At 39.9% G+C, this 15794-nt stretch overlaps 1 protein-coding gene across 3 annotated transcripts in view; it reads left to right on the top strand.

Annotated features, from left to right (window-relative positions):
• PTGFRN (prostaglandin F2 receptor inhibitor) overlaps window positions 1–15794 on the top strand; it is a 76816-nt gene that overhangs the window by 47666 nt on the left and 13356 nt on the right. For 2 of the 3 annotated variants that reach the window (XM_036868823.1, XM_036868814.1), the window contains exons 5-6: window positions 2044–2469; window positions 5425–5844. In XM_036868823.1, the coding sequence (XP_036724718.1) occupies window positions 2044–2469; window positions 5425–5844 (846 nt within the window). The remainder of the gene's footprint in view (window positions 1–2043; window positions 2470–5424; window positions 5845–15794) is intronic. The other variant, XM_036868830.1, reaches the window with a different exon arrangement.

Genomic DNA, 15794 nt, shown 5'->3' on the forward strand with positions numbered 1-15794 from the left:
GGAGCAAGCTGCTGCTGCTTCATGAGGACTCTTGATGATCTGGTGTTCCCATTTGGTCCTGACAGGACTGAGGAGGGCAGTCTTGCTGTGCGCACAACCAGTTCAAGCCTGTCCTTTCCACATTAAATAAACTTGGTTGTCCTTGTCCTCACACTAGTTGCTGTGCTAAAGTCCCACATGAGGAAAGGGTCTGAAACCCTGGATGTGGGCTAAGTTGGGCATACCTCGTCTTATGCGTGTGATGGTGTAAATACATTTCAGTGTTTGTTCCACAGTCAGCAGTCACTGGAGAGGCAGCGTGTGTGTGAGCACGCTGCCCAGGGCCAGGAAACCCCCCAGCTGTGCATTTTAACACATTCACCTGCGAAACGAGGTGGCCGATGACATTCTAGCATATTTCTCTGTAGCGTCCACATCACTGAGGACATTCTCCCATCAGCGGGCAGAGCTGCGCTGGTTCAACTTTTTATGGCACAGGGCCCAGGCTCACTTGCAATTAAGTGCTTGTGAAGATGACATTTGAGGGAATTCGGATTTTGAGTTCTTTACATTTCCTGGCCACTGAGTCATTCTTGGGGAAGTCATGATGTTATACATTTCGTTAGAAGTATAAATCACAAAACAACAGTTCCTTGACCTCAGCAGTTTATAATTTGTATGAGTCATAAATAAAAGCAACGTTAAATAAAACTAAACTGTTTGATGGAGGTGATGTGAATACAGTGTTGGCAAATGGAAAGTTCTGTTTAGGTAGAATCATTTGTCTCCTAGCAGGTGAAGCACTACAGGAGAAAAATGTAGCTTTTTCCAGAAGTCTTAGCATCGAGGCAGCAAACATTTATTGAGTGACTACTGTATACAAGGCTGTATGTTTGAACCTTAGGGACAAGACCTTCAAGCAAGGAGTAATAACTGCTTTACAACAGTACATACACGGCTTATGGGAACACAGAGAAAGGGTGTCCAGGAAGGGAGCACAGAGGAGGTGACACTGAAGAATGAGAGCAAGTTTGCAGGGCAGTCAAGAGGAGAGGCCACCGCAAACAGGTCACCCGGTGGTGCGAGACTGCAGTGACTGGAGAACTTCAGATAATTAGATGTGACATGCAGAGGAGGTATTGGTAGAGGAAAGGAAGCAATGAAGGGGGTCCTCATACCAGTTCCTGGGAGGCTTTGAAATGTGGAGTTGCAGAAATGGATTAAATGCAAACAGTGAACCTCACAGGAGGAGGGGTTCTATACAAGTGAAAAATAACAAGACTGTGACAGTGGCGGTGGGGACACTAGGAGAGCATTTGCTGGCTTCCCTCCCTCCCTCATCAGAATTTGTGCCTGGCAGGAAGCAGGATGGTCATAGTGAGCGGGCTCTACTAGAGCCAGGATCACAGTGAGCTGCCTTCAAGGTTGGCAGAATTGAATGGGAGAGTTACGTGTGTCAGTGAAAAAAATACCGTTTGGGGGGTTTGAGGATGGCCATACACAGGAGGAATGATGACCTGAGGGCCTTGCCTTTTGGGGCAAAGCCAAGGATGGCAGGAACCCGCGACACGGTGGGTTGACTGGCCTCAAGAGCTAGAATGTACTCTGAGGTTGGGTTTTCCAGTGCTGTGCCAGCGGGGGCTTTGGAGGTCTCTGGGCACTGCTTGGCATGCCAGAGAACGTCTTGGTAGAGCATGGACACCCAACTTCTTAAGAGATTCTTCTCAGAAGACTCCAACTTCCTGGGGAAACTAACAGCTGGCCTCACCCTCTGGAAAGAGCAAGACTCTGACTGGGGACATTTGGCTTCTGGCCTTGGGAGGTTTTCTTGAGGGGGGATAGTGGGGGCAGTGCTGTGAAAGTTTTGCAATAACAAACTCTCCGAGGATCCTTCCCATACAACATAAAGACTTCCGTTTCTATCACTGTAGCTAACAGAATGGGCATTTAATTGTCAGGACAACCATAGTGCTTGTCTTGTTCCTTTTGCTGATTCTTGGTAAATTGCTCTGTCTGATTTGATTTTTTTTTTTTTTTTTATCCTGGCCCCTCTCTCTCTTTCAGAACCAGACTATCAGGTGTACCTGAATGCTTCTAAGGTCCCTGAGTTCTCAGACGACCTCACCGAGCTGGAATGCCGGATAGTGGATGTGGGGAGCATCGAGGTGAGCGTCCGTTTCACGGTGTCCTGGTACTACAGGGTGAATCGGCGCAGCGATGACGTGGTGACCAGCGAGCTCCTTGCGGTCATGAACGGGGACTGGACACTGAAATATGGAGAGAGGAGCAAGCAACGGGCCCAGGACGGAGACTTCATTTTTTCTAAGGAGCATACAGACACGTTCAATTTCCGAATCCAAAGGACTACAGAGGAAGACAGGGGCAATTATTACTGTGTTGTGTCTGCCTGGACCAAACAGCGTAACAACAGCTGGGTGAAGCGCAAGGACGTCTTCTCCAAACCTGTCAGCATATTTTGGGCATCAGAAGGTAGGCACTTCCTTCTTGTTCGTGAACATTTTTGTTTTGTTTTGGCTTAAGTCATCCCACTGTGCATTTTCAGATGCGCAGTCAGTCTGCAGGTTTCCGTTTACACTAGGGATCCAAGAAATTCACACTCCAGTGACTGTGCCTCTTATCCTCAGCACGAACCCCTTTACGATGATGACGCTGAGAAGGGTAAGTTCAACAAGAGGGCTGGGGCTTGGTCGGTACTAGGAGATCATCTTGTAGGAGCTCGCAGGGTGCCTGGGGTACACCATCGACACTATGGCCCCGCTGGGTGATCTGAAGCCAAACTTTGCACACGCCTTTGGGAGTGTATCCGGGTCCATGAGTTGCCGCTGGATGCAGGCACATTTCAGATGCCCCAGAATGAACGGGCAGCCCCAGGCCACTGCACCTGCCCCGGAGCGGTCAGTCACCCATTCAGAGAGAGTGTTCCTGGGGAGAGCTGACAGGAATTTAAGGGAAACAGTTTCTTTGATGTGTTTCCTCCCGAATGCTCAGAGCCCTGTGTGCCTTGGGATGTCAGACTTGTCGAGTCTTTTATCCCTGGTCTAGTCCATCACTGCAGGAAGACCAGGCCTCCCGGGTCCTCCTTCGTGCCCCAGATGTGAAGCACCGTACAGCCCACCCCATGCTTCTGTCGCCTCATTGCCACGCCTCTGAAATCCCCAAACCCCAAACAGGGCCCTCTAGAACTTGGCAAAATCTCCTGCTTCCTGACCTCATCTCTGAATAGTCCTTTCTCTTCCTCACAGTAAACGTGACCCACCTCGCTCTCCCCAAGGACACCCTTTCCCCTGGAGCCTTCCTGAGTGGTGGTGTTTTCTTCCCACAGTGTAACCCAGCCTAGATGAGTCAGGTGCCCTCCTCGTCCCTCACTGCAGCCTCCAGGCTCTTTTCCCTCCTCCCTAAAAGCATCCAACTTCAGATCTCCTGTCATCAGATCATTCCACCTCCTCTCATTGCCGTCACCTGTCAACTCCTGGGTCCCCCTCATGCATTCTTTGAAGATGCTCAGCTTTGTCTCCCAACCACTCTCCAGTTTTCCTCCTGTCTTGCTAGCTTCACTATCCATATGGGCGCTGGGTCACCTTTGGCTGCACATTGGAATCACCTGAGGAGCTTTAAAAAAATACTGATGCTTGAGTCCCACAAGAGGTTCTGTCTTCATTGGCCTGAGGTTCCGTGCAGTCTGGGCATTGGAATTGTCAGATGCTCCCAAGGTGGTTCCCAGGTGCATCTAAGGTTGAGAAACCTTTCATTCTCAGTCCCCTGTCCTCCTTTCTAGTCATTATGACCTCTCTCCTATTTGGATATTCACTCCCAAGCTCACACCCTGCATTAGACATCTCACTTCTGATGACTGAGAGCCCTCCATACTCTCAGTTCCAAACAGCCTATCCTGTAAACACACCTGTCTTTCTACATCACTCCCATTGTTTCCCACTGGCCTGTTTTAGATCTCTTGTTGTGGGTTTTTTTGGTTTTTTGTTTTTAATTAAGGCTAAACTAATCTTGGTCTTGCTTCCCCCTCCATCTGTCTGTTCCCCATACCCCTTGCCCACTCATTTCTGTTCCTTTCCTTTGATAGCCAAAGGATTTGATTTGTTTGTCCTCAGTGTCTCTATTTTCTCTCTTCCTGTTCTCTAATCTGCTCTAATCTGGCTTTTGCCCCAGCTGCTCGTGTTAAGATGACTAGTGATTGACATATTGCAAAGTCCAGTTGTTAGTCATCTTACTTGACTTAGCAGGACTTAACACAGTTGATCATTCCCTCTTCTTGGAAATACTTTGATTTTTCCTTGGCTTGTGGGATCCTACCCTCTAGGCTTTTCTCCAGCCTCATAAGTCTTCTTCTCAGCCTCCTTTGCTGATTTCTGTTCATTTTCCTGATCCTCGAACATTAGATGCCTGAGGACATAGTCCTTGGACTTTTTTTTTGTTTAACCTTTAGTGATCTCTTCTAATCTCACAAATTTAAACTCCAAGAAAGAATGTGAATGGCTCAGTGGAACCTTAGGAATCAGTGGTTCTGGAGGGACCCCATAACATACATGTCCTCCTGATAGGTTTGGTGGAACAACTATTCCCAAAATAACCCCAACATAAAAATTTTGTTTGGTACCAGATGGGTTATAGAATTATCTCATTAAAGGACAAAAGAGTTGTGTTTAATTCATTTATCCATCCGTTCAACAAATATTTAAGTACCTTCCAAGTGCCTGACACTGAGCTATTATAATACAGATGAATTCTAATGTGTATATGCTTAGGGATTATTTTTTTTGACAGAGAGTCAGGGAGTCACACACTTTAAGTTAGTAGCCCTGGACGCTGGTTCAGAATGTTAAAATAGCATCTCTGTGGAAATGACTGGATCTACAAGTGTAAGCTCCAGTCACTTTAGTAATAATCTGTTTTATAATGTTACCATCATATGATGAAACAGAGAGAGAACCCATTGCTCCCTTGCTTTGCTCTTCCAAGCAGGCTGGTTAAGCTAAGTGTACTTTCCCTGTACCCAGTGGAGCCTCAGAGGGGAGAGGCAAATGGCATTGCCCAGAGCCCTGTCTTCCCCAGTTCACTAGAAGCGAGTTCTCCCTCACATCCTTGGGGGCACCAGCAGCTTCCCAAATCCTCGCTCTGGGTGAAACTTCTCAAGGACTTGAAAATCCTTAAAAACGAATTCTCACCCATCCATCCCCTGTTCCCTCACACCCAGTAAATCGAATCAGACGGCTCTGCCTCTTCCAGCGTGGTGGATTTCAGCCTGCTTACTGACACACGTGATTTCTTTTCTGAGTTTCCAGATTTTCTTAAACGCTATTGTGCGGCAATTCGCAAATAAATTCCTATTTCCCTGACATTGTGCTTTCAGATGCATATCCATTTAGCTAATCCTGTTAGAAATCATGTCTTTCTGGTACCTCATTGCAGATTCCGTGCTTGTGGTGAAGGCAAGGCAGCCCAAGCCTTTCTTTGCTGCCGGAAATACATTTGAGATGACTTGCAAAGTGTCTTCCAAAAATATTAAGTCGCCACGCTACTCGGTTCTCATCATGGCTGAGAAGCCTGTTGGGGACCTCTCCAGTCCCAACGAAACCAAGTACATCATCTCCCTGGACCAGGATTCTGTGGTGAAGCTGGAGAACTGGACAGATGCCTCGCGGGTGGATGGAGTTGTGTTAGAGAAAGTGCAGGAAGATGAATTTCGCTATCGAATGTACCAGACTCAGGTCTCGGATGCAGGGCTGTACCGCTGCATGGTGACAGCCTGGTCCCCTGTTAGGGGCAGCCTGTGGCGAGAAGCAGCAACCAGCCTCTCCAATCCTATTGAGATAGACTTCCAAACCTCAGGTGAGCAGCGAACCCTGTTGAACCCTAGATGGAGCTGGAAGGGACCCTAGGGTTTTGATCCAATGGCTTCATTTTTTTAAACAATTTTATTGAAATATAATTCACATGCCATACAATTTATCCATTTAAATATATAGTTCAGTGGTTTTCAGTATATTCACAGAGTTGTGCAACCATCACCACAATCAACTGTAGAACATTTTCATTACAACCAATAGAAACCTGCACCCTTAGCTGACACCCTTTAGTTCCCCAGCTCCCCAACCTCCTACCCCTTGGCAACCACTAATCTCCTCTCTGTCTCTATAAACTTGCGTATTCTGGACATTTCACATAAATGGAATGTAATATGTAACCTTTGTGTCTGGCTTGTTTCACTTTATTTTTTATTTTTTTTAACATCTTTATTGGAGTATAATTGCTTTACAATGATGTGTTAGTTTCTGCTTTATAACAAAGTGAATCAGCTATACATACACATATATCCCCATATCTCCTCCCTCTTGCGTCTCCCTCCCACCCTCCCTATCCCACCCCTCTAGGTGGTCACAAGGCACCGAGCTGATCTCCCTGTGCTATGCGGCTGCTTCCCACTAGCTATCTATTTTACCTTTGGTAGTGTATGTATGTCCATGCCACTCTCTCATATCGTCCCAGCTCACCCTTCCCCCTCCCTGTGTCCTAGAGTCCATTCTCTACGTCTGCATCTTTATTCCTGACCTGCCCCTAGGTTCTTAAGAACCATCTTTTTTTTTTTAGATTCCATATATATGTGTTAGCATATGGTATTTGTTTTTCTCTTTCTGACTTACTTCACTCTGTATGACAGTCTCTAGTTCCATCCACCTCACTACAAATAACTCAGTTTCATTTCTTTTCATGGCTGAGTACTATTCCATTGTATATATGTGCCACGTCTTCTTTATCCATTCATCTGTCGATGGACACTTAGGTTGCTTCCATGTCCTGGCTATTGTAAATAGAGCTGCAGTGAACATTGTGGTACATGACTCTTTTTGAATTATGGTTTTCTCAGGGTATATGCCCAGTAGTGGGATTGCTGGGTCATATGGTAGTTCTATTTTTAGTTTTTTAAGGAACCTCCATACTGTTCTCCATAGTGGCTGTATCAACTTACATTCCCACCAACAGTGCAGGAGGGTTCCCTTTTCTCCACACCCTCTCCAGCATTTATTGTTTGTAGATGTTTTGATGATGGCCACTCTGACCGGTGTGAGGTGATACCTCATTGTAGTTTTGATTTGCATTTCTCTAATGATTAGTGATGTTGAGCATCCTTTCATGTGTTTGTTGGCAATCTGTATATCTTCTTTGGAAAAATGTCTATTTAGGTCTTCTGCCCATTTTTTGATTGGGTTGTTTATTTTTTTAATATTGAGCTGCATGAGCTGCTTGTAAATTTTGGAGATTAATCCTTTGTCAGTTGCTTCATTTGCAAATATTTTCTCCCATTCTGAGGGTTGTCTTTTCGTCTTGTTTATGGTTTCCTTTGCTGTGCAAAAGCTTGTAAGTTTCATTAGGTCCCATTTGTTTATTTTTGTTTTTATTTCCATTTCTCTAGGAGGTGGGTCAAAAACAATCTTGCTGTGATTTATGTCATAGAGTGTTCTGCCTATGTTTTCCTCTAAGAATTTTATAGTGTCTGCCCTTACATTGAGGTCTTTAATCCATTTTGAGCTTATTTTTGTGTATGCTGTTAGAGAGTGCTCCAATTTCATTCTTTTATATGTAGCTGTCCAGTTTTGCCAGCACCACTTATCGAAGAGGCTGTCTTTTCTTCTTTGTATATTCTTGCCTCCTTTATCAAAAATAAGGTGAGCATATGTGCATGGGTTTATCTCTGGGCTTTCTATCCTGTTCCATTGATCTATATTTCTGGTTTTGTGCCAGTACCATATTGTCTTGATTACTGTAGCTTTGTAGTTTAGTCTGAAGTCTGGGAGCCTGATTCCTCCGGCTCCGTTTTTCTTTCTCAAGATTGCTTTGGCTATTCGGGGTCTTTTGTGTTTCCATACAAATTGTGAAATTTTTTGTTCTAGTTCTGTGAAAAATGCCATTGGTAGTTTGATAGGGATTGCCTTGAATATGTAGATTGCTTTGGGTAGTATAGTCATTTTCACAATGTTGATTCTTCCAATCCAAGAACATGGTGTATCTCTCCATGTGTTTGTATCATCTTTAATTTCTTTCATCAGTGTCTTATAGTTTTCTGCATATAGGTCTTTTGTCTCCTTAGGTAAGTTTATTCCTAGGTATTTTATTCTTTTTGTTGCAGTGGTAAATGGGAGTGTTTCCTTAATCTCTCTTTCAGACTTTTCATCATTAGTGTATAGGAATGCAAGAGATTTCTGTGCATTAATTTTGTATCCTGCTACTTTACCAAATTCATTGATTAGCTCTAGTAGTTTTCTGGTAGCATATTTAGGATTCTCTGTGTATAGTATCATGTCATCTGCAAATAGTGACAGTTTTACTACTTCTTTTCCGATCTGGATTCCTTTTATTTCTTTTTCTTCTCTGATTGCTGCGGCTAAAGCTTCCAAAGCTATGTTAAATAATAGTGGTGAGAGTGGAGATAGCCTCATCCACCAGAGGGCAGACAGCAGAAGCAAGAAGAACTACAATTCTGCAGCCTGTGGAACAAAAATCACATTCACAGAAAGATAGACAAGATGAAAAGGCAGAGGGCTATGTACCAGATGAAGGAACAAGATAAAACCCCAGAAAAACAAATGAATGAAGTGGAAATAGGCAACTTTCCAGAAAAAGAATTCAGAATAATGATAGTGAAGATGATCCAGGACCTCGGAAAAAGAGTGGAGGCAAAGATCAAGAAGATGCAAGAAATGTTTAACAAAGACCTAGAAGAATTAAAGAACAAACAAACAGAGATGAACAATACAATAACTGAAATGAAAACTACACTAGAAGGAATCAATAGCAGAATAACTGAGGCAGAAGAACGGATAAGTGACCTGGAAGACAGAATGGTGGAATTCACTGCTGTGGAACAGAATAAAGAAAAAAGAATGAAGAGAAATGAAGACAGCTTAAGAGACTTCTGGGACAACATTAAACACAACAACATTCACATTATAGGCGTCCCAGAAGGAGAAGAGAGAGAGGAAGGACCAGAGAAAATATTTGAAGAAATTATAGTTGAAAACTTCCCTAACATGGGAAAGGAAATGGCCACCCAAGTCCAAAAAGCACAGCAAGTCCCATACAGAGTAAACCCAAGGAGAAACACGCCAAGACACAGAGTAATCAAATTGGCAAAAATTAAAGACAAAGAAAAATTATTGAAAGCAGCAAGGGAAAAATGACAAATAACATACAGGGGAACTCCCATAACATTAACAGCTGATTTCTCAGCAGAAACTCTACAAGCCAGAAGGGAGTGGCATGATATACTTAAAGTGATGAAAGGGAAGAACCCACAACCAAGATTACTCTACCCGGCAAGGATCTCATTCAGATTCGATGGAGAAATCAAAAGCTTTACAGACAAGCAAAAGCTAAGAGAATTCAGCACCACTGAACCAACTCTACAACAAATGCTGAAGGAACTTCTCTAAGTGGGAAACACAAGAGAAGAAAAGGACCAACAAAAACAAACCCAAAACAATTAAGAAAATGGTCATAGGAACATACATATCAATAATTACCTTAAACGTGAATGGATTAAATGCTCCAACCAAAAGACACAGGCTTGCTGAATGGATACAAAAAACAAGACTCATATATATGCTGTCTACAAGAGACCCACTTCAGACCTAGGGACACAAACAGACTGAAAGTGAAGGGATGGAAAAAGATATTCCATGCAAATGGAAATCAAAAGAAAGCTGGAGTAGCAATACTTATATCAGATAAAATAGACTTTAAAATAAAGAATGTTACAAGAGACAAGGAAGGACACTACATAATGATCAAGGGGTCAATCCAAGAAGAAGATATAACAATTATAAATATATACGCTCCCAACATAGGAGCACCTCAATACATAAGGCAACTGCTAACAGCTATAAAAGAGGAAATCGACAGTAACACAATAATGGTGGGAGACTTTAACACCTCACTTACACCAATGGACAGATCATCCAAACTGAAAATTACTAAGGAAACAGAAGCTTTAAATGACACAATATACCCGATAGATTTAATTGATATTTATAGGACATTCCATCCAAAAACAGCAGATTACACTTTGTTCTCAGGTGCGCATGGAACGTTCTCCAGGATAGATCACATTTTGGGTCACAAATTAAGCCTCAGTAAATTTAAGAAAATTGAAATCATATCAAGCATCTTTTCAGACCACAACTCTATGAGATTAGAAATCAATTACAGGGAAAAAAAACGTAAAAAACTCAAACACATGGAGGCTAAACAATACGTTACTAAATAAGCAAGAGATCACTGAAGAAATCACAGAGGAAATCAAAAAATACCTAGAGACAAATGACAATGAAAACATGACGATCCAAAACCTATGGGATGCAGCAAAAGCAGTTCTAAGAGGGAAGTTTATAGCAATACAAGCCTACCTCAAGAAACAAGAAAATCTCAAATAGTGGTGAGAGTGGACAACCTTGTCTTGTTCCTGATCTTAGAGGAAATGGTTTCAGTTTTTCACCATTGAGAACGATGTTGGCTGTGGGTTTGTCATATATGGCCTTTATTATGTTGAGGTAAGTTCCCTCTATGCCAACTTACTGGAAGGTTTTTATCATAAATGGGTGTTGAATTTTGTCAAAAGCTTTTTCTGTGTCTATTGAGATGATCATATGGTTTTTATCCTTCAGTTTGTTAATATGGTATATCACATTGATTGATTCGTGTATATTGAAGAAACCTTGCATTCCTGGGATAAACCTCACTCGATCATGGTGTATGATCCTTTTAATGTGCTGTTGGATTCTGTTTGCTAGTATTTTGTTGAGGATTTTTGCATCTGTGTTCATCAGTGATATTGACCTGTAGTTTTCTTTCTTTGTGACATCTTTGTCTGGTTTTGGTATAAGGGTGATGGTGGCCTTGCAGAATGAGTTTGGGAGTATTCCTCCTTTGCTATATTTTGGAAGAGTTTGAGAAGGATAGATGTTAGCTCTTCTCTAAATGTTTGATAGAATTTGCCTGTGAAGCCATCTGGTCCTGGGCTTTTGTTTGTTGGAAGATTTTTAATCACAGTTTCAATTTCAGTGCTTGTGATTGGTCTGTTCATATTTTCTATTTCTTCCTGGTTCAGTCTCGGAAAGTTGTGCTTTTCTAAGAATTTGTCCCTTTCTTCCAGGTTGTCCATTTTTTTGGCATTTAGTTGTTTGTAGTAGTCTCTCATGATCCTTTGTATTTCTGCAGTGTCAGTTGTTACTTCTCCTTTTTCATTTCTAATTCTATTGATTTGAGTATTCTCTCTTTTTTTCTTGATAAGTCTGACTAATGGTTTATCAATTTTGTTTATCTTCTCAGAGAACCAGCTTTTAGTTTTATTGATCTTTGCTATCGTTTCCTTCATTTCTTTTTCATTTATTTCTGATCTGATCTTTATGATTTCTTTCCTTCTGCTAACTTTGGGGTTTTTTTGTTCTTCTTTCTCTAATTGCTTTAGGTGTAAGGTTAGATTGTTTATTTGAGATGTTTCTTGTTTCTTAAGATAGGATTTTATTGCTGTAAACTTCCCTCTTAGAACTGCTTTTGCTGCATTCCATCCTTTTTCACTTTAGCATGATGTTTTCAAGCGTCATCCATGTTGCAACATGTATCAGAACTTCATTCTTTTTCAATTTATCTTTAATTTTTTGTTATATATATATATGCATATGTGTATATATATATATATATATTTTTTTTTTAATGTTAGAGAGTTGCAGCCTTTTATTTAGTACCTAGAGAATGCCAGTAATTTAACACAATATCTTGATAAATGTTGCTCACAGAGTTTTAACAAGAACAAAAATAAATGTAGTTTCTGTGTCATCTTTGGCATGTTGTAAATTCATAATGCTAGCTGTTTTTTAAAGCAGCAGTGTGAGGGAAAAAGCACTGTAAAATGCAATCCTGGATTTGGTGTTACATGAAAAATGTAGTGCAGTGAAAACTTTAGTGTCAAAAGGAACAGTGCTTTAAAGAAAACATATATAAAATAAATGAGGTATAAACTCCATAATGTAGTCAGAAAAAGAAAATATAATTATCTGAATACTGGGGACCTTTTCTTTCAGTTGCAGCTTTTAAGTTTTTAAGTACCTGTGAATCAAATTTACATGTAACTTTTACTTAATGCCATTTTTGTCTTGAGAAGTGCAAAAAAAATGCCAGTAAATATATTTTCTATATGAGAAAATAAGTTTAGGAATCCCAAAGTGCTTGGGACGTGTTGGCAAGACAAATTTTTTTTTTTTTGGTGGCTATAGCAAACTGCTCTCTCTGCATAAACCTATGTAACTCCCAACTACAAATACTACTTATTGTTTTTTAAGAAAATCAAACACCAAAAAACCACACATCCCCTTCTTTTTGTACTGTAGCAATTTAACACAAAATAAATTCTTCAAACACCAAAAAACCACATATCCCCTTCTTTTTGTACTGTAGCATTTAACTCAAAATAAATTCTCATTAGCACATCATTTTTATGACTGAATAATATTCCATTGTGTGGATATACCACATTTTATTTATCCATTCATCAGCTAATGGACATTTGAGTGTTTCCAGTTCTTGACTATTATGAATAATGCTGCTGTGAACATTTGTGTACAAATTTTTGTGTGAACATACTACCCTCATTTTTTTAAATAGATCAACTGACACACACCTATATCAAATCCTTCAGGGAACATGGTGGATGGAGTATAAAGATAAGAAGGAACTGAGCCTCCAGAGGGGTTAAGTGACTTGCCAAGAGTGGAAGATTCAAAGCTAAGACCCAAGTCTTATCCAGCCCATGGCTTTCACTCTTTGAGGTCCCTAGGACTGAAGGTGATGGGTACTGTTCTTGGCCCAACTTATCAGAGCAGTATTTCCATACAGGGGATGAGTATCCCAACCTTATGGGATATACTTCACCTTGCTTTTGGACTAGAAAAAGATTTCCAATTAGTCGAGTCTCCAGAGCTGTGGTGGTATGGGTGAATACATCTGTCAACCTGCTTTGTTAAGAATAACTATTAGTGGTGTTCACCTATGGGAGGGTTAATTAAAATGAGCATTTTGGTGTCCATTCTGAATGATTTTATCTTTGGTAAATAAAATGTTTTTATGCTATAAGGTGGAAAGTTCCACTTTTTTTTAATAGCATACATACATATTCTCAAATGGAAATGTTTCTTATTTATCTGTGAAATTCATTAAGCTCCTTTGACAAATCTGTGTGTGTATCTGTGTTTCAGCAGGTAGATGATTTAAAAGTTTTTGATTCCCAATCTTATTTAGAATATCAAAGTGAAGGATCATCACTTTTGAGTTTAATACTGAATGTTTTCACTAAATCTGCCCTGGGATCCAGTTTGAAGTTTCTGAATGTGTAAATTCATACCCACCTGTAAAGATTCAGGTATTAACTGATCAGTACAATGAATGCAAGATATTTGTTGAATTTAATTATTACCGTTTATATTAAAGGTAAACTATACCTTAGTAAAGTTTGTTTTCTATTAATATTATTTTGTATGATTATAACTTTTTATAGTGTATAATGAAATTATCTTCTGGCATCTAATAATCTATTAATGTGTAGATTAATAAAGAGTAAATATTGATTTAAACCCTCAGATTTGGAAAGAGCAGAGGAAACACACGCTTCTTTTGTTGTGTACCTGCTTGTTTGTTTTCTAATAATAGCTTTATTGAGATATGGTTAACATACCATAAAATTCACCCATTACAAGTGTCAATTTAGTGGTTTTTAGTATATTCGCAGATATATATTGTACAATCATCAGTAGAATCTAATTCTAGAACTTTTCAATCACTGCAGAAAGCAAATTCTGTACCCGTTAGTAGTCACTCCCTCTATTCTGTACCCCTAGCCCCTGGCAACCACTAATCTCCTTTCTATCTTTATAGATTTTTGGACATTTCATATGATGTGAAACATATACGTGGGCTTTTGTGACTGACTTCTTTTGCTTAGCATAATGTTTTCAAGGTCCATCACATTATATCTTGTATCAATCCTTCATTCCTTTTTATGGCTGAATAATATTCCAGTGTGAGGATATACCACATTTTGTTTAGCTGTTCATCAGTTGATGGACCTTTAGATTGTTTCCACCTTTTGGCGATTATGAATAATAATATGCTGACATAAACATTAGCGTACAAATTTTTGTGTGTACATAAGTTTTCATTTCTCACCTAAGAGTGATGCTGGATCACGCGGTAACTCTCTTTAATTCTTTCAGGAACTGCCAAATTGTTTTCCAAAACAGCTGCACCATTTTACATTCCCACCAGCAGTGTGTAAGGGTTCCAATTTCTTCACATTCTCACTAGTTATTATTTTCCATCATTTTTATTATAGCCAACCTAGTGGATGTGAAGTAGTATTTCATTGTGGTTTTAATTTGCATTTCCTTAATGACTATTGATGTTGAGCAGCTTTTCATATAGTTATTGGTCATATGTGTATCCTCTCTGGAGAAATGTCTATTCAAACCATTTGCCCATTTTTAAATTGATTTGTCTTCTTATTGTTGGCTAGTAGAGCTTTTCATAGTTTGAATACAAAAGTCCCTTAACAACATATGTGATTTGAAAATATCTTCTCCTACTCTGTAGTCTTTTCACTTTCTTAATTGTATCCTTTGAAGCACCCAAGTTTTTAATTTTGATGAAGTCCAGTTTATCTATTTTTTCTTTTTGTTGCTTGTGTTTTTGGTGTCATATCTAAGAAAACATTGCCTAACCCAAGGTTGTGAAGATTTACACCTACGGTTTCCTTTAAGAGTTTTACAGTTTTAGCTCTTACATTTAGGGCTATGATCCATTATGAGTTAATTTTTGTGTGTGGTATGAAGAAGGGATTCAGCTTTATTCTTTTGCATGGGAATACCTAGTTGTCCTGGCACCATTTGTTGAAAAGTCTGTTCTTTCCCCCCATTGATTTGTCTTGGTACACTTGTCAAAAATCATTTAGCCATGAATATAAGGGTTTATTTCTGGACTCTCAGTTCTATTCTGTTGATCCTTATGTCTTTTCCTATACCAGAACCACATTGTTAAATTGCTATAGCTTTCTACCAAGTTTTGAAATCAGTGTGAGCCTTCCAGCTTTGTTCTTTTTCAAAATTGTTTCGGCTATTCTTGGTCCCTTGCATTTCCAGATGAATTTTAGGATCAATTCATTAATTTCTGCAGAAAAGACAGCTGGGACTTTGATAGGGATTGTGTCAAATCTGTAGATCAGTTTGGAGAGTATTACTATTTAACAATATTGTTTTCTAATCCATGAACATGAGATGTCTTTCCATTTATTTGGGTCTTTTAAAATTGCTGTCAGTGGTGGTTGTAGTTTTCAATGTACAGATGTTGAACTTCTTTCATTAAATTTATCCTAGGCATTTTATTCTTTTTGATACTATCATAAATTAATTGCTTTCCTAATTTCCTTTTCAGTTTGTTCATTGCAAGTGTATAGAAACACAGTCGACTTTTATAAATTGGTCTTGTATCCTGCAACCTTGCTGAACTTGTTTATTAGTTCTAATAGTTTTTTTTTGTTGTTGACTACTTAGGGTTTTTAAATATAGGATCATGTCATCTATTGATACAAATAGAGATAGTTTTATTTCTTCTATTCAGTTTTATTAAATGCCTTCTAATTATTTTTCTTGTCTAATTGCCCTGGCTAGAATCTAGTACAGTGGTGAATAGTAGTGGCACAAGTGGACATCCTTGTCTTGTTCCTGATCTTAGGGGGAACT

Source organism: Balaenoptera musculus, chromosome 1 (assembly GCF_009873245.2).
Source record: "Balaenoptera musculus isolate JJ_BM4_2016_0621 chromosome 1, mBalMus1.pri.v3, whole genome shotgun sequence".
NCBI lineage: Eukaryota > Metazoa > Chordata > Mammalia > Artiodactyla > Balaenopteridae > Balaenoptera > Balaenoptera musculus.